The 26,611-nt window shown below is 44.9% G+C and overlaps 1 protein-coding gene across 10 annotated transcripts in view; it reads left to right on the top strand.

Annotated features, from left to right (window-relative positions):
• Positions 1–26,611, top strand: part of lilli (AF4/FMR2 family member lilliputian) — a 447,030-nt gene that overhangs the window by 297,273 nt on the left and 123,146 nt on the right. For all 10 annotated transcript variants that reach the window (XM_033478325.2, XM_033478322.2, XM_033478326.2 and 7 more), the window contains 2 exons: positions 6,001–6,522; positions 13,556–13,615. In XM_033478325.2, coding sequence (XP_033334216.2) covers positions 6,001–6,522; positions 13,556–13,615 — 582 coding nt within the window. The remainder of the gene's footprint in view (positions 1–6,000; positions 6,523–13,555; positions 13,616–26,611) is intronic.

Here is a 26,611-nt window from a genome sequence, read left to right as displayed (position 1 = left end):
CGCGCGAGCCAGATGATCGCCGTGTCCCGTCGACGCCCGTTTAGCAACAATGTAGCCGCTGCTACATTAGCGAGACACGGTGGATTACGCGCTCGAAGGAGAGACGCTCCTACGCCGCTGGAACGTCACGCGGCGTCCGTCCACACGCGCGAATCGAGCGCGTCGGGATCGAAGAAGCTATCCGATATATTTCTGGACGACCTTCTGTATCTTTCTCGGCTCGAGTTTTCTGCGATTCCGAGCGAAATCGCTTACGATCGCTCTCTCTCTCTCTCCTCTCTCTCTCTCTCTCTCTCTCTCTCTTTCTGCTTAGAAGTTGCTATTCGTTAAACACGAATCCGAGGATCGTGTTCCTCGTTCCTCGTTATTCTGATCCTTTCGTATCTGGTCTGTGAATAAAAGTATCCGCGAAGATAATAGAGAATTTAGGCAAATTATGTAATAGTAACAATAACAAATTCGATATTTCTCAAATGATTTTGTTATGATTTTTCAAGTGAATGTCTTAAAGTTCAAATGAACGTCTCAAAGTTCAAATGAATATCTTAAAGTTCAAATAAATGTTTAAAAATTCTATGTTTGTCGCGTAACATTTCTATATTATTTGAGCCCAAATTTCTCGTCGACATCTCTCAAGGTTCAAAAGATACAGGAAATCGTCGTTATATTCTTCGATCAGGCTCGCTGAAAAAATTGTAATTATCTATAAACAAATATCTTTTGGCACGCTTTGTGGTGTGTAGTTTCCTTTTCGGTAATTTTTAACGTATAAAAATCAGAATATCAGAAAGTATCAGAAAGTAGAAAATAATTCGTAAGTTATATTTAAACGATTCAGGAATCTTCGTTCAAGGACACGAAATAAAAGTCGACTTTTCCATTGAAATTCTAAAGAACTCGATTAAAGTCCCTGAATTCTCGCGAAGCGTCCGTTCCACTTCCATTTGTCTTGGGCGACCAAAAATCGCGTAAACAGAGTCCGCAAGTAGAGAAGAAAAGTAAAATAAACTTTTTACGCACAGATATGGTCACTCGTCTTTCACGAATAAGAATCTCATTCCGATTCGAACGAATCTAGTCATTCTCGAAAATAACGAATAAAAATCCTGTCCTCGTGCGAATAAACTCTTTCCGAATAAATATGGTTTATCGTCGATCGAATAGACATTGTCGAACTCTGACCTGGGTTAGGCGGTATATACTAGTCATCGCTGACTTTTTCCAACGAGTTTTAGGTGGCCGCTATTGAACGAGGTCGCAACAGCCAACCGGTTAAATTACGTTCCCAAGCAAATCCAGAGCCTCTGAATGACTGCAGTCTCGCAAGAAGTGCATCACGCAATGACGCGCAAGCGTTGCCGCGTCACAGTAAAGCGGTCGCCGAAAGCGTCGTAAATCGACGGAATATACCGCGTGCTCGTAACACAAGTCGCGTCGTTAACACCGAGCGAGGCGATGCGGCGCGGCGCGGTGCGGCGCGGCGTGACGCAAATTCCGCGACGGCTCGCGGAGCCGAGCAGAGCCGATCGGAGCCGAGCAAGACAGCTCGCGCGAGGAAAGCGTTCCGTGGCCGATCGTGTGTTCGACTTTACAGCCGTAGGAGCTTGTTCCCGGCCGATTAACGCTGGAACGCGATCGTAAATCCGCGCTATCGCGAAGAACGCCACTGATTACAAGCACCGTGGCGTTCGCGGTGACGTAAAACTCGGCCGATTATGCCGTTTACGTTCGAGCAGCATGTTAATTCTGGTGAAATCTGGTTCGCTAAGACCTCTCCCTCCCCGCTTCACTCGTCTCGGCGAGGACGACCAGTCAATCGGTGGCCTTTGTCGAACGGGAATCGAATCGAATCGAATCGAGTCGCGTCGATTCGCGGTCGAACGCGGCCGCTCGAAGAGCCGCGGCGACTCGTAAATTCCCGCCGAAAGAACGCGGCCTGATTTATTTGATCCAACTTACCGCCGGTATCGCGAATTTTCTGCTCGGATTATGGAAATTTTATCGGGCCCCGGCTCTATGAATAAAAATAGTGCACAGCGGCGATCGTAAAACCGCGCGGCGGCTCCTTAGAAACGTCGATACTGTGCTCCGCGACGAAAGAATAGCGCGTTCTGCAATTAACGTGATTTTTATTTATTCGACTTGCGCTAAATACAAGTACGAATGCACGGAAATGAGGCAGGATGAAACTTTCTACCGCGGTCTGAAGAATTTTATTTGGAAATAGAAAGAATCTTTGTGGCTTCATTTTTTGGCTTCAATCTTGACTCGGATATTATGAACACTGCATCGTTAAAAAATGTTCCCTCTACCGAAAATATTGTTGCGTAATTCTGAGAAAGATTTCCAGGCATTTTCATCCGATTTTAAATAGTGGAAGCATTCAAGTGAATGTATGATCGAAGCGGGATAGATATATATGTCGAAGTTTATTTAGATCGGCTTCCAATAAATTTGCCAATCTGATCGGAATCGTGTCGATAGTAAAGAAAAAATTCGAATAATCTCTTCGAATAAAAATTTATTCGGATAATATATCGGATACACTCTTCGGGCAATTTGTTCGGGTAATGTATCGAATAATATTTCAAGTAAACTCTTCGAATCAAATTTCACTCGAGTTGCGTTACGAATGAATTTTTATTCCAGAGATATTTCGAATAAATTGTACGAATGCAATTCTATTCAAGAATATAGCGAATAAAATTTTATTCAAGAAATAATTTCGAACAAAATTTGATTCTCGTAAGATCTCGATTAAATTCTTCGAACGAAATTTTATTCGAGAATTATTTCGAAGAAATCCTTCGAGTAAAATTGTGCTCGCTATTAAATATTATCAATAGTACTGTGTCAGTACTATAATTATATTATCAATACTATACATATGCATATTAAGAATTACATAATATGAATAATTAAATAATTCTAATAATATATAATCAATATTATATATTATATTATCAATACTACTAATAATAGCTAACGCGAAAACTCTGCATCGATCGTCAACAATCAGTAATAATAGAATGATGGAATTCCATAAAGTAGTCGTGATTATTCCCCAACCGACATGGTACAGAAGCATCGGTTTAAGGATGCCGAGAGAGAAATAGAGAGAGAAAGAGAGAGAGAGAGGGAGAGAGGAGTCTCTCTGGTTTTACCGTGGAAACTGGCTTAGCCAAGTTGCACGGTTTATCAGCCATAATTCACGGGGGAGAACCGTGCGAAAGCAAGTCGGTAGCTCGGCGTCGGCGTCGGGGTGCGCGCGCGCGCGCGCCCGAGCTCGCACACGCGGGCAATAACAATTAATGCGGCGAAACAGTAGCTGGCAAAGTTTACGAGGCTGTTGCCGAGAGGAGAGAGAGATTCTCTACGTGGCGGACCGTTGTAGCGACGTTGTTGCAACAAGCCTACAATAACAGACAGTCGGACAAGACAGACTGCTCGGCTCTGCTCCCCGACTATCCGCTTTGCTCTGCGCGCTCTGCTCTCCTCCGCTCCGATCTGCTCGCGCGCACGCGTTTATGATCCGCCGCGTCGCGCCGCGCGCCGCGTCGCCTTTGTCTTCAAGGACAATGAGATCAAATCGTGGTTTAATAAGGAGGCGGGGGAACGCCCAGGGAACGTAACGTGATTAATGAGCGCGCTATAAATCACGCTCGACCCGAGAACAACCCTTTTTCCGCCAGCTGCGCCCACTGCCACCGACCACCGGTTTCTTCTTTAACGAGCTTCGAGATGCAACGAGATGCATCCCTGCACCCTGCGCGCTATAGCTGCGATTTTCGAAGAAAGCCATTAGTAGTTCCGACGAGCAGCCCCCCGCTCCACCGACTACAACCCCTACGACCTCGCGGTTCTTTTATTTTCGATTCGGAGACACGATCGCTGGGCTGCGGAGAGGATCGATTTTTCGAACAACAGACGAAATGAGCGACGAGATATTTTTAGCCTCGCGTTTAATACAGAATTTGGCAAGTGAACTTTTTTCGGTATAGCAGTCGCGATAGCAGTTTCAAATACATTTCGAATGCTATTTCCACGTACACTATTTCAAGAGAAGTTCATTTGCCAAATTCCGCGTTTCATGAGAACACAGAAATATTTATCCTCTGTTTACCGTTTCAAGAGTCTATGTTCTAGCAACGAAATCTATGTCGACCGATGAAAATTTGCAAATCCAGATTAGTCGAAGAACAAAACAGCCGTCTATTTTTGCCCTCAACTTTTCACCGTCTGCGTTAAAAAGGAGTAGCTACGATCATTTCTGCGTGCAACGTGTACAATAGAAAATGGCGTTTATGTTCACCCAGAAAGGGTCGCGTGGGGTGTCCGTCACCCCATCCATCTTTCCATTATCTTTCAGCGAAATGTCGAGCGGTGTCGTCCAGCCGTCGATAGCCGCATTAGCCTTTAATTAAGAGTCACAGCAGCGTGATCTCGTTCCCGGCATTATTTTTACAAGTCTCCCGGGGTGTCGCGCGTCCCACGCGCCGCTTTATGTCGTTTCAACCAACGCGCCCGGTCCAGGGTTAACTTCTAAACGAATGGCACTCCCGTCGGCCGTTAATTCTTCCCACGAAATCGGCTCGAACCGACGGTTTTACGAAAAACGTAATTCCGTGGTCATCGAAAGCGCAATTACCTGTGGCTTCCTCGAAGTAATCGAACCCCCTCGAACTCTCCGCGTCGCCGGAGCCGAAGTTTTATTTCGGTCGTGCCGGGATTCGTGGGGCGAATCGAATCGATGCTCCCGAAGATCCAATCTTCAGGGAGTGCTCCTCTCTATACTCGACTGTTTTTCTCTCGACTCGCTGTTTCAAAGGGTCCCGGGAACTCGTGGGAGGGTTGTGTGTCTGGCTAATTACGCGTTGGAGAGGGAGCCAAGCCCCGAGATGACATAAACGCGACGCCTCGAGAAGCTCCGAGAGAAACTTACCGGAGCAGAGAGAGAATAGAGAACGCTTAGGTGACCAGGTCAGGGACTCTCCTTCCACGCCGCCCAATCGCGTCTCCTTCTTTCTCTATCCTGCTGCGCTGCGATCTCTCTCTCTCTCTCTCCCTCTCTCTCTTTCCTTTGCTTCTTCTCGGTCTTCTCTGTACACGATCATTGAAACGGTTTTAATTGTGTTATTGGTATGGACATATAAATACGTACCATTATTATTATTAATATATTATTGATATTATAAATATTATAAATTATATTATTAATAATTTTATAATATATAATATTACATAATATTATAAATTATATTATTAATATATTATTATACTACTATTATTAATACGTATATTAATACCATCCCAAAAATTTACTTTTATAAATTTTGTTATATCAAAATCTTATTGTTAGTTCAGAGAATATTAAATATTTTTTAAAAGGTGGATTTTTACAAACTTCATTGACTTTCTCCCATTGGGCGTGCAAGTAAAGCTCGATTTGTGACCCGCAAGATAACTTGTTAATCAATGGACCGTGTATTTTATGCATTTCTGACAAAAATTAATAGATCAAATACAAAACCGATAAAACGATTCAAGAATCTCAAAATGCTATATAATATAACGTTAGGTTAGTAATGCTATATAATATAAAGGAAGAGAGAAATGTTTATGCGAGTTTTGTATCCTGCAAACAATGCAGACAATTTTTATATTTCGCATAAAAATCTGTTAACGCTAATTTCAGTTTTGAAACAACAATTACAATATTATCTATGTATAATATAATAAGCGGAAATACTTTCTCGCCAATCCAATGAAGTAAATTCTCCACAATGTATCCCTCAACTTATGAACAAAAATGGACACATTTGGACAAAGAAACTACGATTGTTCGAACCTTTTCCTATAATCCGAGGGCACGGGAACTGTCGCATCTTCCCTATTTGCTAAAACGATTCTTCTATCCAACCTGTCTACTATGTAAACTTCACACAAGCAATACGCTCGAAAGACCATCCGTGATCTAACCTTGAACCTCTCTTGTTCCAGATGAACCCAGACGCCCAGGACAGCACAACGCAGCAGATCCAGTCGAAGCTCGGCAACTACTCGCTGGTGAAACACCTTCTGGACGATCCGAAGCGTCTGATCGGTATCGAGGGTGTCCCGGCGAGTCCGGCGCCTTCGACGGCGAGCTCGCTGCTGCGAACAAGTTTAGGCTCCGTGGGCTCGAATTCACGGAGCTCGCCGTCGTCCCAAGAATTCAAGAAACCCGGCGGGCCGCGCACAGGAGGCTCCTCCTCGTCCTCGTCGAGCCATCAACGGGGCGGTTTCGTGAAGCCCGCGGACGGCAAGCCGCCGTACGGCGGCCGGGGTGGCTACCCCGGTCAGCCGGTGAAGCACGGCGGGAACAGCAATGATCATCGTAGCCACGGTTTATTACCGGCCAAAGGACCGCCCCCGAACTCGCCCGGGAACGGCACGCTCGGCGGCAATACCGGTATCGTGCATTCCGGCGGCAGCAGGCTTCACTCCGCAGCCAGCAGACTGTCCAGGTTGCCTCTCGATAACGTGAGTATCGATTTCCATTGTTTCGTGGCCACCCGCCATCGCCGTCTCCGGCCTCTCCTACGCCCCAGCCCTCGCTCTTCCATTCGTGTTCGCCGCGCGTGTATGCGCGTACGCCGGGAGCACGACGCCACCCCCTGCTCGCCCTTCCTTCCAGTCGTTCGTTCTTGTTTACACCGCGAGCAAAACGTCGCCTCCCGTCGCAGCCGCGTATTCTCCCCCGGCTGGCATCGCAACGCCAACGACAACCAGCCAGCCACCCACCCCGTCCTTCTCTGTCCCTTCGCAGTCGCAGGCGCGATGCCAACACGCGTGTCCACCTTACCGCGGCCGCTTTGTTGTCCGCCTCTATTTAATCGGGATTATGCCGTTCCATGGGCCAGCCGGTGACCCGGCCGTACCGCGAACTGTACTTTAGGAGGATCGTAAGGGGTTTGAGAAAAAGGTGACGTGGGGGAATAGGATCGAATCGGTGGGTGGATCGTAGAGTGATCGATGTCTTCGTATCGGTCTTCGTCATCTTGAATCTGGACCGATCGAACGGCAGCGTGTTCCAACGAATTCTTTGCTCTGAACGGAAGTATATTCGGTTGTTTTTTAAGTAGAATTCGTGGCTCGAGGTTCACTGGTATTTAGACTGATAGAATAGATAGACCGATTAGAATAGGTAGAAATCTATTAATAATTAAATAAGTAACAATTTAATAATATAAGTAATTGAAATTTGTATTACAAGTTTGCTCTAATTAACCCTTTGCACTCGAGTTGTGACTCCGAGGCACCGCTAAAATCGTTGCATCACATGTCAAGATAACTTTTACATTATTAAAGTTTAGATCTGTTATGCGAGTTCCAATGAATTCATTGCTCTGAACGGAAGTATATTCGGTTGTTTTTTAAGTAGAATTCGTGGCTCGAGGTTCACTGGTATTTAGACTGATAGAATAGATAGACCGATTAGAATAGGTAGAAATCTATTAATAATTAAATAAGTAACAATTTAATAATATAAGTAATTGAAATTTGTATTACAAGTTTGCTCTAATTAACCCTTTGCACTCGAGTTGTGACTCCGAGGCACCGCTAAAATCGTTGCATCACGTGCCAAGATAACTTTTACATTATCAAAGTTTAGGTTTAAGAGATTGTTAAAAGTGTAACTGTTGTACGAATCACGAGAGTCAATTTCATATGTATAAAATGCACTTTGTTGTATAAAATTGAAAAGTACTATAAGTCAGAGAAATCATTTTAGATTTACAGTTGAAATGGCTTCGAGTGCAAAGTGGTGACATTTTAGAGTATAAATCCAACTAGAAGAGCATACCGAAAGGTTACTTCAAGTTCCCCTAACGTGCAAGATTTTTATTTCTGAATAGAATCATGTCCGAGTTGTTCTCGAAGTAGCATTTATCACTGGAGGTTCACTAGGTCACCGTCTAGAGTATAAGATCAGCTAGAGAAACAGACTGAAAACGCGGCATCCTCTATCCTGGAGAACTTTCAGCTCCGAGTATGCCCAAGTTGCCTTGAAAGTAGTAGCATTGATCACTGAAGGTGTTTCATGGTCCACTAGGTCGTCAACTAGAATCTGGATCAACCAGAGTAACAGACTGAGAGGGAAGCAAACTTTATTCGAAGGAAGTTTCAGCTCCGAGAAGTACGCCTCGGTTGTTTTTCAAGTAGCATTTGTTATTGGAAGTATTTAGTGGTTCGCTCAGTCGTCATCTAGAGTGTCAGACCAGCTGGCAAAGCAGACTAAAAAGACAGTATCCATCGACGTAAAAGATATTTATTTCTCTGCAAAACTTTGTCCAAGTTGTTTTTGGAAGTAGCGTTGATCACTGAAGGAATTTAGCGAACTAATCGTCAACTAAGTCGTCGAGTAATAGAGAAATAGACTGGAAAGACAGCATCCCCTATGTCAAAGTACTTTTAACTCCGAGCAGAACTATACTTGTGTCTGCTCGGAAGTAGCACTGATCACTGGACTGCGGATTTGATGCATTTATGACAAAAACGAGCGAGTGAAACATAAAATTGTGAAGCTGTTAGAAGAATTTAATGATTTTACTACGCTACTTTTAACTTCTCGAAATTATTAAAAGAAGCAATTTATTTTTATTTAATTCCTGTTCCTTACGATCGTCTTTGAAAATATCTGATTCGCATAAAGATCCGCGGTCTACTGATCATTGAAGGTGTTTATCGAATTTCTAGGTCGTCGACTAGAATCTAGATTAATCAGAGAATCAGACCTAAAAGACAGCATCCCCTATTCCAAAGAACTATCAGCTCTGTGCAAAACTATATCTGCATTGCCTTGAAAGTAGCACTGGCAACTGAAGGTGTTCATCGAATCACTAGGTCGTCGACTAGAGCCTAGATTAACCAGAAAATCAGACCTAAGTGACAGCATCCCCTATTCCAAAGAACTATCAGCTCCGAAAAAAACTATATCTGCATTGCCTTGAAAGCAGCACTGATAACTGAAGGTGTTTATCGAATCACTAGGTCATCGTCTAGAGCCTATAAATCAATCGGAGAATGAGACCTAAGTGACAGCATCCCCTATTCCAAAGAACTATCAGCTCCGAGCAAAACTATATCTGCATTGAAAGTAGCATTGATCTCTGAAGCTATTTATCGAATCATTAAATAGTCGTCTACAATCTAAAGCAACTAAGCTAGCAAAACAAAAAGACAGCATCCCAAGAAACTGTCAGCTCGGTGCAGGGTTATGTGGGTGTCTCGTTGAAAGTAGCGTTGATCACCGAGAAGGTATCTAGCAAATTGCTAGGTCGTCGCCTAGAGCCCGGATCAGCTAAAGGATGACCGAGGAGACAGCGTCTAAGGCAAGTGTCAAAGAGTCGAAGACTGGCAGCCTCCTAAATCGAGGGATCGATTTCCTTGGGAAGGATCGAGCGGTTGCCGGTATTAATCGGCGCCAGAGTGACAATAAAGAGGTTATTACCTTCTCTCGCGCCTCAGCCCGCGGTGGGAAGCGTCTTCCGGGGTCGGCGCTCGATGAAAGCGTTCGCGGGGACAGGTTCGTTGACAGGAAACGAATTGCTTTTCAATGGAAATCCCGGCTCGAGGAGTACAGGGTGTAGGAAGAAGGAGGCGGCCGGGGGCCGAGAGCTTGAGTTTGGTTGAGCCCTATTACGCGTGACTCCTCGAGGTGCAAATTTCATTGAGATTGACTATCGATCGTGCCTTCCCCGATTCGGTCCTCCTGTCTCTCTATTTCTCTCTCTCTCTCTCTCTCTCTCTCTCTCTTTATCCATCTCTCACTCACTCACTCACTCTGTCTAATGGACACGACGAGGAACCGAGAGAGTCGGACAGAGAGAGCGAGAGAAGGAGACAGCCACTCTCTGCCGATGTACTTATGCAATTAGGCTTGCCCCGAGAAACGTCGACATCCTCTTGGCTCCTGCACACCGGGGAAAATTGATTCTCCTGCTACCACTCCTGGCCATCCCTTTTACTATTCTTTCCCGGACTGTCATTTACAGCGGCTTCCGAAAGTATTTAAACGCCACGTTTCCAATGTTTGGAAATTGATGAGGAAATTAAGATTCCGATTTTCTACTGCCCCGTCCCTCGTTTCTACCGATTCTACCCGATCCCCTGTTTCTACCGCTAATCTACTATCCAATCTGTCTCTATCTCGTTGTGAACCTGATAACAATGGTGAAACATTCGCTCGATGGAATCTTTAAACGTTGACTCGGTGGATCCCCTTTTCTGAGAACGAATACTTGACCTTAGGACGCTTGAGGTCTTAGGAGGCCTGCTTAAGAATCTGTGAAAATGTGCTGTGAATATTTTTTATTCCTGTGTGTTCAACGTCGCATCAACCACTTTGGTTGTCAGCGACGATTCTTTAGAGATAGATTAGAGTTAGATTTTACTGTACAGATTAGATTGTTTTAGGAATGGAAGAATTTTGGACTTTGCTTGTTATCTCTGAAGTTATCTTTTATGTTATGCATATTTATTTGTGCAATACTGTTGGATAATGCGTTTTGATACCTGTGAGGATAAAACATAAATAATTTATGAACGATCATTGTTCGAACAAAAGTACATGTTTGAAGTTCTGCGGACATTTCTGCAACTCTCCCTTAAGCATGCTAAGGTTAAAGTTGGTTGTTCAGTCAATCTTTATACGTCGTTTTTGACATTATTTTTTTATGCAAAGGTTGACTATTGTTGACCTCTCGACGACTATTGTGCATTGCAGTAAAAAAGAATGTTACCCTTTGACTTTGATTTTTAAGAATTGGTCAATTCCAAGGTCGCTGTTTTTTAGATCTCCGCCGATCCATAGAATCACGCAATGGCGGTCTTGACATCTCATTTCTATGCACCCTGTGCTCGACCTCTCGAACCCCCAGCAACGAAAATAACCGCGCCTCCAATTATAACATAATAATAGCCCCTTGACTCGCTCTAAAATCAGAGCCTCCGCGAACATTGCAACGAAATTTTCGCGGGACCTCAAAGTGCGGCAAGACAATGCACTCGCGCCACCCCCGCACTCCATCCGCCGGCTATAGCACGCACTCGCTCGTAAACCCCATTCAATTCGAGCTTACTGCACTCTAACGATTCCGCTGGCAGCCGACTTATCAACTGGCTTTTCCGCTTCCGCAATTTTTCTCGTCCCGTTCCCCGGCTCCCCCTCGATTATCCAGGCTCCTTAGTTTCCCCGACGCGGTGTCCCGGGGCTAAAGCACACCGCCTCCGCGCCACCCCTTTTACACCGGCGAACCCCGGGTCGGTTTTAGTCCGGCGTCACGCGGTCCACGCGTTTTCCACCATTGTCTCCGCGCGTTCGCCTCCCCAGGAACGACTACTCGACTCTAACTCGTAATACCCCGTCCCGTCCCTCCTCGCTCTTTTCAACGCCGCCGTCGCCGCCGCCCTTCGACGAGAGGCGCGGGCACGAGGGATGGGCGCGTTGATTAATGATCGCCGAGGAACGGCTCCTGATAAATCGCGAGCGCCGCGAGAGACAGTTTTCCAGGCCGCCACGCCGGATCTGTCCTCGGAACGTTTTTTAATTAACAACCGCGTAAATGAGCACGTTCACGGGGACGACGCGATTAACGGCGATTTATATCGCAGCGCCGTTGATATGACCGAAGAAAGGCCGATAGGTAATGTTCTCCGCTCACCGCCGAGCTGCTTTCGATTTTATGGCCGCTTGATTGGTTTTCTGCCGTGTTTGAGTTTATCGCCGGTTAAACGATCATTTTTGCGACGATTCGAGAATTATTGGCGAACTGGTTGCGTGCTCGTTTTTAGGGCGACGTTCGTTCGAAAATCCATTTTTTGCATGGGTAGAACTGCGGTTGACTTTCTCGCTGTTGACAACTATGCGTTTAGGTCTCAAGCGTATTATCCTCGTGATTATTCTCGGCCATTTTATTTATATCTAGCAGAATGAGTTTTTACATTTTTACTACATTTTTTGTTTATCGTGTACTCGCTGTTGCTGTACTTGTTTCGTTTCGTTTCATGATTCGGTCGTAAATGAGATGTTAAAATGAAATATTCGAATTAAATTCAAATTTAATTTAATTTATTTATATTTATTATGTATGGATAAACACTCTTTTTTACAATAACAGAACAAAGACATATTATATTTAGGCTGACAGAGAATGATCGAGTCAACAAATTACGTAAACAGTTTATGAAAACTTGTTTTGAATTTTGTGACATTGGCTATAAATATCTCAATGTTTTATCGCTGTTGCTATTGACAAGCTGAGATATCCAGAAGACGCTAATTAATACATTTATGCTAGATTAGCATAGCTAATATTACGCGAATTGTCGAAATTGCTACAATTTTGATCTCTCCCGCATCTGCGAAGCGTCGCAAACTCGAAATAAATTAAATACGCCTTTCCCGGAGAAGCTGAAAGGCTCGTTTAACAGGTGTTAATGCAGATTTTACAATCGCGAGAAACGAAACACGTAATTTCACAAAGGCGAGGAATATATTATTAGCGGCCGCGCGTAATCGCGTCTCGCCGGTAGGTGTTTCAAGTTCAACAGTATCAGGACAGATTTCCATAAATTCTTGATCAAGCGTTGAATAGAGAATGTCCCGGATGGCACGATGGCCAGATAAGATAATGGAAACTGGAACGCGAAAAGTTCACAGGGGCCATCCGCAGGAAATTAAGAAAGATAATAAGCGCAATAGAACACGGCGAAAGGATCGCTTCAATTCCGCAGCGTCGTTGCTACAGTTTGCACAGGCCCATGTCGCAAAGTGTTTACACACTTTTCAACCGGCTCTGAACATTTCACGAGCCGCATTCAGCAAACAGACGCACGCGTCTCACCACGCGCCAGGTATACAATTCCTTAACCGAGGTATTCACGTGTGTCCGATACGTTTGCAATTCCGACGATTATTAGACTTGCGGATTTTTCTGCGTTTATGGTACTTCAAGATTTTTTTTATACTTTTCGCATCGTATCATTGCATATAATACAATTCTTATTGTTTCTATTTTGATCGCACTCTTGCGACGGTTGCACAAAATCTCTTTCTTTTCTTTTTGTAACAATTGTTTTTTGTGCCCTTATTACATGGCTAAAACACTTCTATAACTATTCTGCATTGAAACAGAGTATCCTATCGTTCTCCTTTAGCTCCAAAATATTTTACAAACTATAGAAATATCGATAGATCAATCTGGTGCTTGACTGAAATTTTTGTATTTATTTATCTATTTACGATTGAGATACCCTTTCGAGATACCCTGAGAACGCATTTGTCGATTAAAACGGATACAACTTAGATCGAAACGGATTTAGAGGTACCGTTACGAGGTCAGTCTACGCTTTTCTGTGACTCGGTGCATTTAGAATCACTTCCCTCATGGGGAGTAACTTACACGGTTATACATTAGATCATCGTAAATTATGGTATAATCTGTTGCGTGTGTTATCGTCGTTATCCGGTCTACGTGGCAAGGATTTAATTTGCATGGTGTTGTTGTTTCAGGGGACAAGTTCGAGGCCGGTTCCCGCCGACAACTCCGAGGACCTAGACATCATAATGAAGGTAAGCAGCCGTTTGCTCTGTCCGCCATTAGCACCGTTTCAATTCCCCCGGGAATCGGATAGCCGGCGACTGGTTTCACGAAGGCGATCGTCCGCGATACGCCTCGTCCGACCAGTAAGCGTCGAAACTTTGCCTTTAACTTAACCGTGCTGTCGTTGGAAGTCGGGTTTTCGGTCGATAAGTCAATTTTCTCGGGCGATACAACGTTCTCTCTCTCTCTCTCTCTCTCTCTTTCTCTCTCTCTCTCTCTCTCTCTCTCTCTCTCTCTCTGTCCCGCGGTCATATCGCGGCTGTCGTTCAACCGAATCGACTCGCCGTTTCGCCTAGCCGTGTGTATCGGCTTTCGTCGGCTGCCCGAGAGAACACAATTTCGCGCCCTATACCAACGACGGAAACTTTGTCGCCACGTTAATGGAACGTATCCAACGACGTGCGCCGTTTCTTCCTTCTCTATTTCCCCTGTTCCGGCGAAAAACCGAATGGAACGTCCTCTTTCAACCGGTCTTCTGCGTCCGCCGCCGCCATTCGGCGCCTTTTCGAGCCGCGTCTCGGCGAACGACACGCGCCGATTTTCGTGTTACCCCGGCACAATCGCTCTTTGTAGTCGAATATCGGTGCGACCGGGGTCCTGCTGCGATCCGACACGGTCAATCTGCGCCATTTTTTTACAAATATTTATCTCGGATAATTATTCGAATGAATCCCTTTCGGTCGAATATTTTCTTATTGCTCGTCGCGTAAATTATTCTCTGTTCGAATAATTCTTTATTCGAATCAATTATTCTATTTATTCGAATAATTCTTTATTCGGAAGAATTACTCCATTTATTCGAATAATATTTTATTCGGTTGAATTATTCCATTTATTCGAATAATATTTTATTCGGTTGAATTATTCTATTTCGAATAATATTTTATTCGATTGAATTATTCTATTTATTCGAATAATTCTTCATTCGGAAGAATTATTCCATTTATTCAAATGATACTTTATTCGATTGAATTATTCTATTTAGAACAATTCATTATTCGAATGAATTATTGTATTTATTCGAATAATTCTGTATTCGAAAGAATTATTCAATTTATACAAATAATGCTTTATTCGATTGAATTATTCTATTTAGAACAATTCATTATTCGAGTGAATTATTCTATTTATTCGAATAATTCTTTATTCGGAAGAATTACTCCATTTATTCGAATAATTCTTTATTCGCATGAATTATTGTATTCATTCGAATAATATTCTATTTATCCAGTGCCTCCAGGAGGACATTTCCTCGAGTCAGCGAACACCGTACTTCGCCGTCGTAGTTTTCTCACACGCGTTTCCCCGGCTTCGCGTACGTCTTGTACTGCGTAAGACGTAAGAGACCGTGGCTGGAGTTCCGTGGGAAAGAAATAGCCTGTCGAACGGTTCAGACGATGTCGAAACGTCCCGTCTATTTATAAGGGCATCCTTGAAGCGTGCCGGTTCGATTCGAGCTATTTCGAGCCGGCGATTCCACGGACACGGCCGTGAAACTAATCGAAAGTTTGACCCGCGGATTGCTCGAGAGCCGGCCACCGGGTCCGAGACTGTTACCGTTTTAAACCGATCCACGATGTGCCCCAGGAAACGCTGTTCTACACTGACACGCGCTATCGAACACTATCACACACTGTCAAACAGCAGCAAGTACCGTTCGATCGATCTGAAACAGACCGAATTAATTTGTTGCTAGACAGAAAATATTTCCTCGAAGTTTCCCATTTCTGCAGTTCAACCCTTGCGCGTACAACCAAAACGTTCAGGATATTCGAAGCTTGGACGTTTAAAATATTTTATATAAATCTTCTTCCGCGAAACGTTAATCGATTTTGAAGGTCTAGAGAAAAAATGGGAGCGCTTTTGCGATACATCGCGAAGAATTATTCAAGATCGCGAGAAACAGAAATTGGGAACAAATAAAATTAGGAGAAATAGAAATGGATACCCGGGGCACCCAACAGTGCACGCAGGGGTTGAGACCAATTTTAGACACAAAACGGAAACCGAGCTGACAACGGACACGACACATCACCCAATCCGATAGAACAGAATGGATCTCGACACGAAACACGTTGCAACACGAACTTCTTGTACCTACACGCGAAACCATTTAACCGTTGAACTGTTAAGGCTTGGAAAATAGCATAATTTCCTCTTGTATCACAAAGAGCGCGATCAATTAATCCGGCCTCTCAAATTACCGTCGGCAGCGATCGAAACGAGATTTGCGAACCCGCGAGATTTGGTGTACAAATCTTATTGTACACATTTGGTGCACAATATTTGAGGTCGCATCGTCGTCGAATGCTAGCAAACGTCATCAAACAGTAGCAAACACCGTGAAACAGTGGCAAATATCGTCGAACACCAGCAAACATTGTCAAACAGTAGCAAACGCAGTCAAACGCTGTACGGAAACGTGAAGAAATACCGCGAAACTTCGTGTTCTCTTTGATAACGAGGTCTCGAACGTCTTGAGCCGTTCGGAGCGGCGAAATCGAACGCGGAAAGTTATCGCGAAGCGGTTTCGAGATGCTCCTCGGCTCACGTCCTTTCGTATCCGACGCCGGTCACGTGCGGCCGTGATTACCGGCAATCTTCAGCGGCGTGTAATCGCGTTTCCTTTTAAATCAACACCGCGCGGCGCGGCGAAGCAATTCCGCACGATTTCGCCGGGACGCGGTGATACGCCCGCCGATTCAACCGGAGATCCTCGTAACGCCGATGAAAGTTCCGCGAGAACTCGGTGACGGTGTCTGTTCGATGCTGCGAGACGCGTCGGTCGGGATTGATTTCGGTGATCTTGGAAGATTGCGCAAACTTTTTCACACTTGCTACCAATTCTAACGTCTTTCTTATGCGAGAGTGCATTCGTCGTGGCTTGAAAATGCGTACCGAAGGAATTTTTATAGCAGAATATTGTTTCACAAGATGACCGATTTTTTGAATGTGTTCCTTTTTTACATTTTGTAGTTACAGTGGGGTTATATAACTCGTTCGTTATAGCATCAATTCGTTATAGGATGCATTGATTGATATTGTCATGTTTCTTTTTAAATATGTTCTTATATAGCTTTATATCATATTAAAATTCATAATTATATTAATTTTTATAATATTAAATTTAATATGTATAATATAATATGTGCAATACTATGTACTATATAAGGACACATTTAAAAAATAAATATGACAATATCAGTCAATGTATCCTATAACGAATATACATATACACCTATATGTACACCTTGAAAAAAACTGATTAAAAATATAGGTTGATATTTTCCGCTGAATACAATTTTCTTGACGGCCTCCATTGAAAGGGGTTGATAATAAGGGTTGACGCAGCGTCCTTATAAACCCAATAATGCTCGACATTTAGAGAAACAGTCTAACCACCGTGATTAGGCCATTTATTTATTTGAATTTCGCATTTAAAAAATCGCCGACAAAAAAAAAAGATGTAACGGCCGCTTAAAACCGGGCAGCTGCGTAACCAAAAATAAGTGGACAGATCGAAAACAGCGGAGTCGGAGAACGGCGGCCGACGACGATTTGTCGGAACATAATTACTCGGCAACTACGGGAAGCCGGTAGTCTGTTGGGGAATCCGACGACGTATTTACGTCGCGAAAAGGACGATCGAGCGAGCAGCGTCGGACAAAGGCCCGAATCCGAGCAGAAAGCCGATAATTAAGCAGCGCTCGCTGTCGACAAATTCCTCCTCCGTGAAAGCGACACTCGAAAATGGCGGACCGCCTACACACCTGGCCATCGACACGGCATTAATCGCGCCCCATCGGCCGATAACAGATCCACCTACTGTAAGGACATTAATTGCGCCCCCCTCCCCCCTCCCCCCGGGTATCGCGATGCCGGAGCGAACGTGTGTCACAATATCGCGGCGCCATAATGATATCAATTCGCTGATAATCGCTGTTAAGCCGTGTCCATAAATTAACGGCCGCGCCTGGCAACACCTGCCAGCTTTTACCGATCCTGAAACCAGTGCATTATATCGTCGCACGTGCGGCGGTTTGCGCGCTATCGGACGCGGAGGACCGCGAAAGGCGGGAGCGACTTGTTTTCCGCGGCGGACGACCGACGCGCGGCGGTTTTCGTCGCCGGAGGATCGGCCGCTCGAAGACTCCCACGACCCCCCTGGCCCCCCTCCGAGGGAGGGGGCCGTTCGCGCGCGGCATCATTATTCTCTATTCACGAATAGAACTGGGTCAGGCAACAGTTTATCAAACCGACTGCGACGTATCTGCGACGAACGAGCCCGCCCTGGACAAATTGTTCCGATGAAAAACCGCTTCCGAGATAACGACCGCCACTCGCCGCCGGATGCCCTGATAAATATTAATGTCTCGACTAAACTTCCCACCGGAATCTAATTAAAGAACGTGCAAAAATATTACGCCGAGTCGAAGTGCAAACGTCGTCGGGGGCCACTTCTTCCGCCTGGACCGTCGGGAAATGGCGGATTTTATGGTCGTCGTGGGTTTTTATGGGATGAGCAATGCACGCGATTTGAGAAACGTTGCGCGTCGAACTTTATTCGGATTTAAGGTGTTGGAGAAACGCTTCGAAGTTTGCGCAAACATCTGAGGGAGTCTAATTTGACAGTAGAAGCTGACGGTAACTGTATAAGTGTGCAAGGATTAAGAGACTTGGTCTGACGAATGTTATTCAACCTTGAGATATTAGTTGAGATGTTAGAGAAGTGCTTCGAAGTTTGCACAAACATCTAAAGGAGTCTAATTTGACAGTCGAAGCTGACGGTAATTTTATAAGTATGCAAGGATTAAGAGACTTGGTCTGACGAATGCTATTTAAGCTTGAGATATTAGTTGAGATGTTAGAGAAGTGCTTCGAAGTTTGCACAAACATCTAAAAGAGTCTAATTTGACAGTCGAAGCTGTTGGTAACTTTATAAGTGTGCAAGGATTAAGAGACTTGGTCTGACGAATGCTATTTAAGCTTGAGATATTAGTTGAGATGTTAGAGAAGTGCTTCGAAGTTTGCACAAACATCTAAGGGAGTCTAATTTGACAGTAGAAGTTGACGGTAATTTTATAAATATGCAAGGATTAAGAGACCGATTCTATAATATTACCTAACCTTAAGATATTAGTTGAGATGTTAGAGAAGACGTTTGCACAAACATCTCAAAACGCCTAAACTTACGCCCAACAATATACAGCTCATCAATATGAATCAAGGATTTCACTGTTATTATTTTGAATCAAAGCTTCAAAACTATTATTAGACAATCTTTTCCTGGAAACCTGTTAATCGATCTCAAACGGTACATGTTGCGCTTATCCCGTAAAAAGTCATTCTATTAACTTCAATCTCCATCTTTGGATGATCAGAAAAGCTAGTTAAAACAATTCAACTACGGCGGGCAGTATTACCATTATTAAAAAGAGGCCCCAGAATCGGTCAATCTCGTTCATCGAACAACCGCCCCAACTTTTACGAACCAGCCTCAACTCTAGCCACAATTTAATCCGCCAACTGAATCCTCCCAGTCCTCTCGAAGTGTCGAAACCATCAAGGAATCGGGACTACCCCAGGGATCAAAGCTTAGCTCCAGCAAATCGAAAGCCCTCTATTCCCAGTCGGGCCAGAGACAACGCGTCCTCCCGATGCTCATCATCCTGGCGCAGGGTTCGCCATGGACTGCGTCCAGCCGGTAGAACGAACTCGAGAGATCGTTCTTATCAGGGATCGGACGAGCGTAGAACGGTGGAAGGCCGACGCTCGTTGGAGTGGTGCCGGGTCGCAGCAGACAGGTCGGGCCCTGGAATCACCGCGAAATGGACCATCCGTTCGCGCAGTTTCCGTCGAGGGTAGTCGACGGTTACCGTTCTCCAGGCTTTTCCACTTGGAGCGCGAATTTATGACGATACTACCGGCCGGCCGGTTGCCCCCCTCCCCTCTCTCTCTCTCTCTCTCTCTCTCTCTTGGTCTCTCTGTCAGCTAGGCAGCCGGTGTACAGTTCTCTCGGCTGTCTCTCTCCGGCGCGCCGGCCGCATCCTCGTCCCATCGTGCTCCGGCCGTTTGGTATAGAAGCACCGTCGAGGCCCATGAATTATTCTCACGGCTCTGCCCGTGGGAAAATACGAGAGTTGCGCCAGTAGGCATCGTAAATGCGGCTGCTAATTGCGCTCGGCGACGACCACCGGCCGGCGCGCAGCGCGCGGCCCGAGCCCGACGAGAGCCCGACCAGAGCACAGCCTAGCCAGCAGCCCGGCTCCTGAATATCGCGTTCTTTTTTCGGCCGCTCTCTGCCGTTATCACCGGCTCCCGTCCGCCCCTCCGCCCCCAGATCCTCGCCTCCGCAAGCCCGATTCGACCCCCGAGCCGCCCGCTCGCCGATTAATCGAGAGATTTTCAGGCTTCCATTACGGCCCGACTGTCCGCTCCGGGATATTCGGACTCGCGTAACCTTCCTGCCGGACCATCGTCGTTGCCGCAGGATCCCGCGCCCTCCGACCTTCCCTTTTTTTTCTCCGCCCCTTCCCTTCCCGGCCAACCCCGCTTAAATTCGATTCCCGTGTAGCCCCTATAAATCGCGGATTATCCAGTTTTCCCGCGCCACCAGGCCCGCCGCGGCTTCGATCGGCCGATTCGCGGTCCTTTTTGCGGACCCGCGATCCCGTATCTTTCTGCCGGATCGTCTGTGCACCCCCCCGCCTCGGCGGCGTTCGATCGCGGAGCAAGCTTTTTAGACGTTCTGTGACAGCGTGTTCGATTGTTTTATCGAATCGTGCGACGTGGTTGGTCTCGATTGGACGATTATATGGAGACCGCGGATCTCTGTGCGAAATGAAAGCTGCCTGTATCGATTGTTAGAGACGGTAGAATCGTGGAAATTGATCTTAAATTGATTGACCTAGATTAACCTCCGTTCGTCGCGAATAATACGCGAACATTCTTCAATTCCATTGAAGTTTTTTACAGTTCAAAGAAAAATTTGAGAAATCTCAAATTCAAGACTTACTCGTTTTTGTCGCGAATGAAATTCTAGATGACGGACGAGATTGACGCAGTTTTTGAACAATTTTTTCGAAAGTTTTTATATGTATTCAAGTAATTTAGTTTTTATTAATATGGTGATTGCAATGATATTAGAAAAATTTCGAAATTTCGCGCGAAATAAACGTAACTTCGCGTGACATTATTGTATCCGTGTTTAAAAAATGATCTTAAATGCAATTAGAGACTAATTAATCGCGAAGAGAACTCCGAAGAAAGCTGAAATGTCGTAGAATCAGGGAAAAATGGCAAGAGACTAGTACGAACGTTTTTTTCGCCTTAAAAATTTCTATGAAACTTGAAACATTCCAGCAAAATCGTGGCTTATCCAATTGCATGTACGATCTTTTTTAAAACATTATTATATCCATATCTAAAAAATGATTATAAGTGAGATTAGAAACTAATTAATCGCGAAGAGAACTCCCAAGGAAGATGAAATGTCGTAGAATCAGGGAAAAATGGCAAGAGACTAGTACGAACGTTTTTTTCGCCTTAAAAATTTCTATGAAACTTGAAACATTCCAGCAAAATCGTGGCTTATCCAGTTCCACGTACGATCTATTTTTATAACACGTTATACAATAATGTCTCTCTAATCGACGCTCGGATGGACACAAAAATGCACGTTTTTGGAAGAGGAGATATGATTGTTCGAGCCCCGTGGCTCGTTTCTTATGATTTTCAATTGTCAACAACTATAAAATTGAACCGCAAGGATCGAATAATCGTGTCTCCTCTTCCCAAATTGTCCATTTCTGTGGACAATCAATCTCGTCAATTAGGGAGACATTACTATACATCATATCACCCATCATATCACCCGATATTTCAAAATCTATCCGCCGTTTCGAAATTTCGAGTGAAAAAATCGATTCGATTGAAAAATCTATGGAGAACCTACCCCGAGACGAAGCTGTCGTTATTTCGGCCACTGTATTCCCTCGGCGCGGCGCTAGAGCCGGCAGTCGACGAGAGCGATTAAGACCGAGTCGATTAGGTCAACTGGACGTCGATTAAGTGAGCTCCTGGCCGGGAACTCGCTTGGTTCCCGATTCCGACGCGCGAGGAAGTTTCGTCGTTTTCACGGCCGGTCGATGGAAATGTTAACGTACGCGGGGCGTCGCGCGGGCGGGGGTCGGACGAGGGCGGAGGGCGGCGCGGGGTTGGAAACGGGCGGCGGCGGCGGCGACACTCGTTGCATCGGTCTCCCGAGTGCGACGAAGGGAAAGAGCAAGTGCAACGCGCAAGTGCAGTCCCGCGAGTCCTCTCGAAGAGATGTTCCGCGGAACATTGTTACGCTCGCGTTGCGTCGCGATGTACAAATACCATTGCGGCGGCGCTTCCACCCCCGCGCGCCGTCGCCACCCTTCTCGCCGCCACCCGTTGCCACCCTCGCCCCGGAAAAGCCGAATCTCCGCGGCCGTTTACGGAGCCGGGAATATTATATTCGGAATAACGTTTGTTCCGCGGATATCGCAGCGAGAGCTGTGCACGCGGCGACACGAATTTCGAATCGATCGTTTTATAGGTTTTCTCGAATCAATGGGACGGAAGTTCGTCGGCTCTACGCCCGGGAGCTTTTATTTCCATTGCATAATTAACCGTGGAAAGTGTCGGTTCACTCTTCCTTTCGATATTCAGAGAATTATTCTGTCATCGGCTTTGTCTTGCTCGAGTTTCGCGAGACTTTTATTTTTAGCCGTGCTATCGACCCTCGAAAGAGCAGCTCGACTCCGGTTTGCAATAACGAACGTATTATTGAACTCTTTTATTTAACGGTCATTTTTGATGCGATTTTATTGGCATAGTAGTTTGATCGGTCAAAAGAACACACGAAGCTGTGATTGTTTTCTATGAAAATACTTTTCAACCCTTGAACGACCCGCTTCTATTTTTCGGTATATGTGACATTATGGGGTTGCGTTGCATAATGTATGCGATACGTAAAAATTATTATTGTTATTTAATTATTGGCTACTGGGCCCTTTTAGATTGTTCAAATGAAGTACACATAATCCGGAACAAAATAGATAGAAACAGTGAAAATAGTGAAATTGCCTGCAAATTATAAAACTATATAATATTATATAGTATTATATATTTACTTATTTATTATACATTATACATTATTGATTATATAACATATAACCTCGACGCTTTAGTATTTATTTACACGCTAGCGGGCAAATTACAAATTACAAAATTCCAGGATGAAATTTACATCGAACATCGTCGCTCTCAAATTTTATTCGTTAGCGCTAATTCGCGAGAACAATATAAACGATCGATAGAACGCTATATAAACACAAAATAGCATACTCTCCGTATCCGTCGATCGTGTTCCACATTTCGAACGCTCCACCATCGATTGTCAACCCGGTTTTACAAGTTCATCGGGGGAATCATCTTTGTGTGTTCGTCGAAACATCGTTTCACGCGCGATTCTCCCCGTTAATTAAAACTAGCCATAATCACGGGCGACCAAACGGGCGGCGGGGCACCCGTCGGCTATGCCAACGTGTAACGGGGCGTGCACGGCGGAGCGTGCCGCGTTCCGAATTAATTAAATTCCCATCAGTATGTTTGAAATTCGCAGATAAATTCTTGATGGATAATTCACGCTCGTTATCATCTACTAGATGCGAATTAGCACGTTCCCGTGATTTAGTATCAATTTTAATGTTCTCCCGGACGGGCCCCGGCTACGGGTTCGCCCGATAATCGGCCGGAGGCGCGAATAAGAATTAATTGGTATCGGATAATACAGATACCGTGGTGGTTGATCGATTAACGTCCCACTCGAGGCTCGAGGTTTTTTCCAGCTGGCCGTGTTCGAACGTGTTATCCCTCCTTGCGGGGGGGACGTGCGATTTGAATACCGTATTACGAGAACCTTTCCTTGCCGCGTTTAATATTCATGCGACGTCCACGTATGAACATATCGACTGACCCCGGCGTTGCCAATCGCCAATAAAACACGGCCGAAAGCCGGTCCGACAAAGTCCGGTCCTGCCCCGAAGTCGGACAAACTCGGAGATATCTCCCTCTTCGAGGGAACTTTTCCAGCGCGCGAGCGCAATCGGTGTCCTATCAAACCGAACTCCTCGGAGGGTTCCGTGGAATAGTCTCTGCTGCCCTGCTGGTCGCGTACGTGCGCGTGCACACAGAGTCGATTTCATTTAGCCTGACAAACTTATTTACACACCGGCTCAGCTTTAATTGCTGCGCCCGTTCGCCGATTGCCCCCCACCCCGCTGCTCGCGCCATTTAATCCGGCACTTAATTACTTCGTTTATTCACCGATTAATTCGCACTTTTTCCAGGTCCTTTTTTCGACCCCCTTGCGAAAGCTTCGGCTAAATTATAATATATTTCGCGAAACGTTCTATCGCGTGCGAGCCGAACCGCCGAGCCGAAAGTTTCGAAGAAAGTTCAACGGGCACGAAGTTTGCGAGGCTTCTGTGTGTTTGACTTTGCCTATTGTTTTTAGTTTTCCATTCGATGCCGGAACTACTTCGAACGATCACTCGGCCGTTTCTGCTGTTCGAAGGCATTGAATGGTAGCAAAGATGATCGGCAATCTAAATTAATCGTGTTTAATTTATACGTCGGATGTCGGTGCTTCGAACGATGCCGATCGTCGATGCTGTGAATTGGATTAAATTGTGAACTTCGCGTTCTTCGTTTGTGGATTAAATTATAATGTTATTATTGTAATGATTTTGTCTGCGATGCAAAAGTTGCATGGATTTCATCGATTCTTGAAATTTAATACGATCTAATGAAGAAGATCTTTCAGCTATTCTGATCAAATTAAAAATAATTAAAGACAATCTCCGGTAAAAAATTGGGCAACAGAACGATTAGCCGTCAAGATAGAATAATATTGAATTTTTAAATCGACCTACAAATGAAATTATGCACGATTTGATTCAATTACTATACTGATTAAAAATATTAATTATATTTCAATTTGATTATATTTCAAAATCTGATGAAATCTAACAAAGAAAATCTGTCAACTGTTACAGTCGAATTAAAAGTAATTAAAAATCATCTGACCTGATAAAAAATTGGGCAAGAGAACGATTAGCTGCCAAGATAGAATAATATCGAATTTTTAAATCGACCTACAAATGAAATTATGCACGATTTGATTCAATTACTATACTGATTAAAAATATCAAATAACTAAGAACACGAATACAAATAAATTTAATTATATTTCAAAATCTAATATAATCCAGCTGAGAAAATCTGTCAACTGTTACAGTCAAACTGAAAGTGATTATAAGTGATTAGAAGTCATTTGACCTCGTAAAAAATTGCGCAACAGAACGATCAGCCATCAGCCTCGAATAATACAGAATTTTGACGTCGACTTGGAAATTAAAATCGACTGCAGTTAATGGGCCGACGGTATCGGGAATGCGGCTTCCACGCGAAACGGTTTCGCGATCCGTTAATTCCCTCGAAAACAGCGAGCGGATTCGCGGAATGGCGAGAAACCGCAGGGTACGTGGAAACACCGGCTAAATCGGTCGATCTAATTGCGAATCGCGTAGCTGTTCGCGGAGACCGCGATCTTCATCGGTGCTCGTTGGCGGAAGCGGTCTTTCTGCCGGGTCCATTAGGTGTGCACACGTTCGAGACACGCCGCTCGGCGCCGTGGCGAGGTGAAACTCGAACCGCGAACGTAAACGCGAACGTAAACGCAAACGAAACGGCGAGGGTAAACGCAACGAAACGCGCGAAGCTTCCACGAAGAGCCACTGCACCGAGCATCGGCCATCCCGTGTAACGGGTGTTCGATCCTTCTCGCGTGCTCTGCATAATTACCGGAAACTGGCTTCGTGATCCTCGAGGCCCGAGTGTCGGCTGGCAAAACGCTTTCGTCGCCGCGAATGATTCACCGGATCACGAGAACCGCCGATCCGAAATCATCTGGGAACCACCGGATCTTTCTCGCGATCTTACGCCGCGGTTTTACCGCGAATTTTTCGCTATTTTTCGTCACTTTACGTCGTTCCAAAATTTTCATAAAATTCGAAACATAGTGAAATCGGTTCTTGTTTCTTAGCGGGATCGACGCTGAAATTTTGATCATGCTTCACAAAATTCTAAACGTCGATGAATCTATTCTTGATTTTTCAAGCTGATGTTCTTTGACGAATTCTATTTCCGCGCATTTTGGGTATCTTTTCCTTTAATTAAAGGCTTTAGAAATTTATTCGATCATATCCAAAGCCTGTCTTTACAATCGCAACAGTTTTAAATATAGTCGTTTCTGTCGTTCGTTCAAATATCGGCACAAAATGGTCCAAAAAACGCGTTCGCTTGCGTCCGAATATTATTTCCCATTTATCCAAGCTCTGCGAGTTTAAAAAATACTTCGCGAGCTCAGAAAAATAGCTAAGTATAGAGCGATGCTTCGGAAGAATGACAAAAGATTGAACTTATTTAGATCTTCTGTCGTTTTTAGCGTTTGTGATTTAACGTATGTTTAAATTTCGGAATTCCTTCGATCATATCCGACACGAAAGAGTCTTCGCAATCGCAACTTGTTTTAAAAACTAAAATCCACGAAACTGGTCATTTCGAGCGGCGTGATTCAGTGTTAAAGACCCAGAAAGCGTTGGTCGTTGACAGAGATCTTGATCGTGGCCCTCCCCGTTGTCAGCACTCGGCGCCCCATAAACTCCAGAAAATGCACGCCTCGTACTTGCTATCGCGCGATCTAATTGCCCATTTGGTACTTTGTCGCTGAAAGCAGCCCTCGCCGAACTAGCCCAGGGTTAAGAGCCACGATTTCCACGGTTCCCAGTCACGCCATAGATCATCGAACTGCTTTGTTTCGGGCGGGAATAAATAATTCAGTGGTTGCCTTGAGCACGGCCGGCCTCTTACCTTGG

Source organism: Megalopta genalis, chromosome 3 (assembly GCF_051020955.1).
Source record: "Megalopta genalis isolate 19385.01 chromosome 3, iyMegGena1_principal, whole genome shotgun sequence".
Lineage (NCBI taxonomy): Eukaryota > Metazoa > Arthropoda > Insecta > Hymenoptera > Halictidae > Megalopta > Megalopta genalis.
The sequence above is the reverse complement of the archived record's forward strand: the minus strand, read 5'-3'. Positions and strand labels throughout refer to the sequence as shown.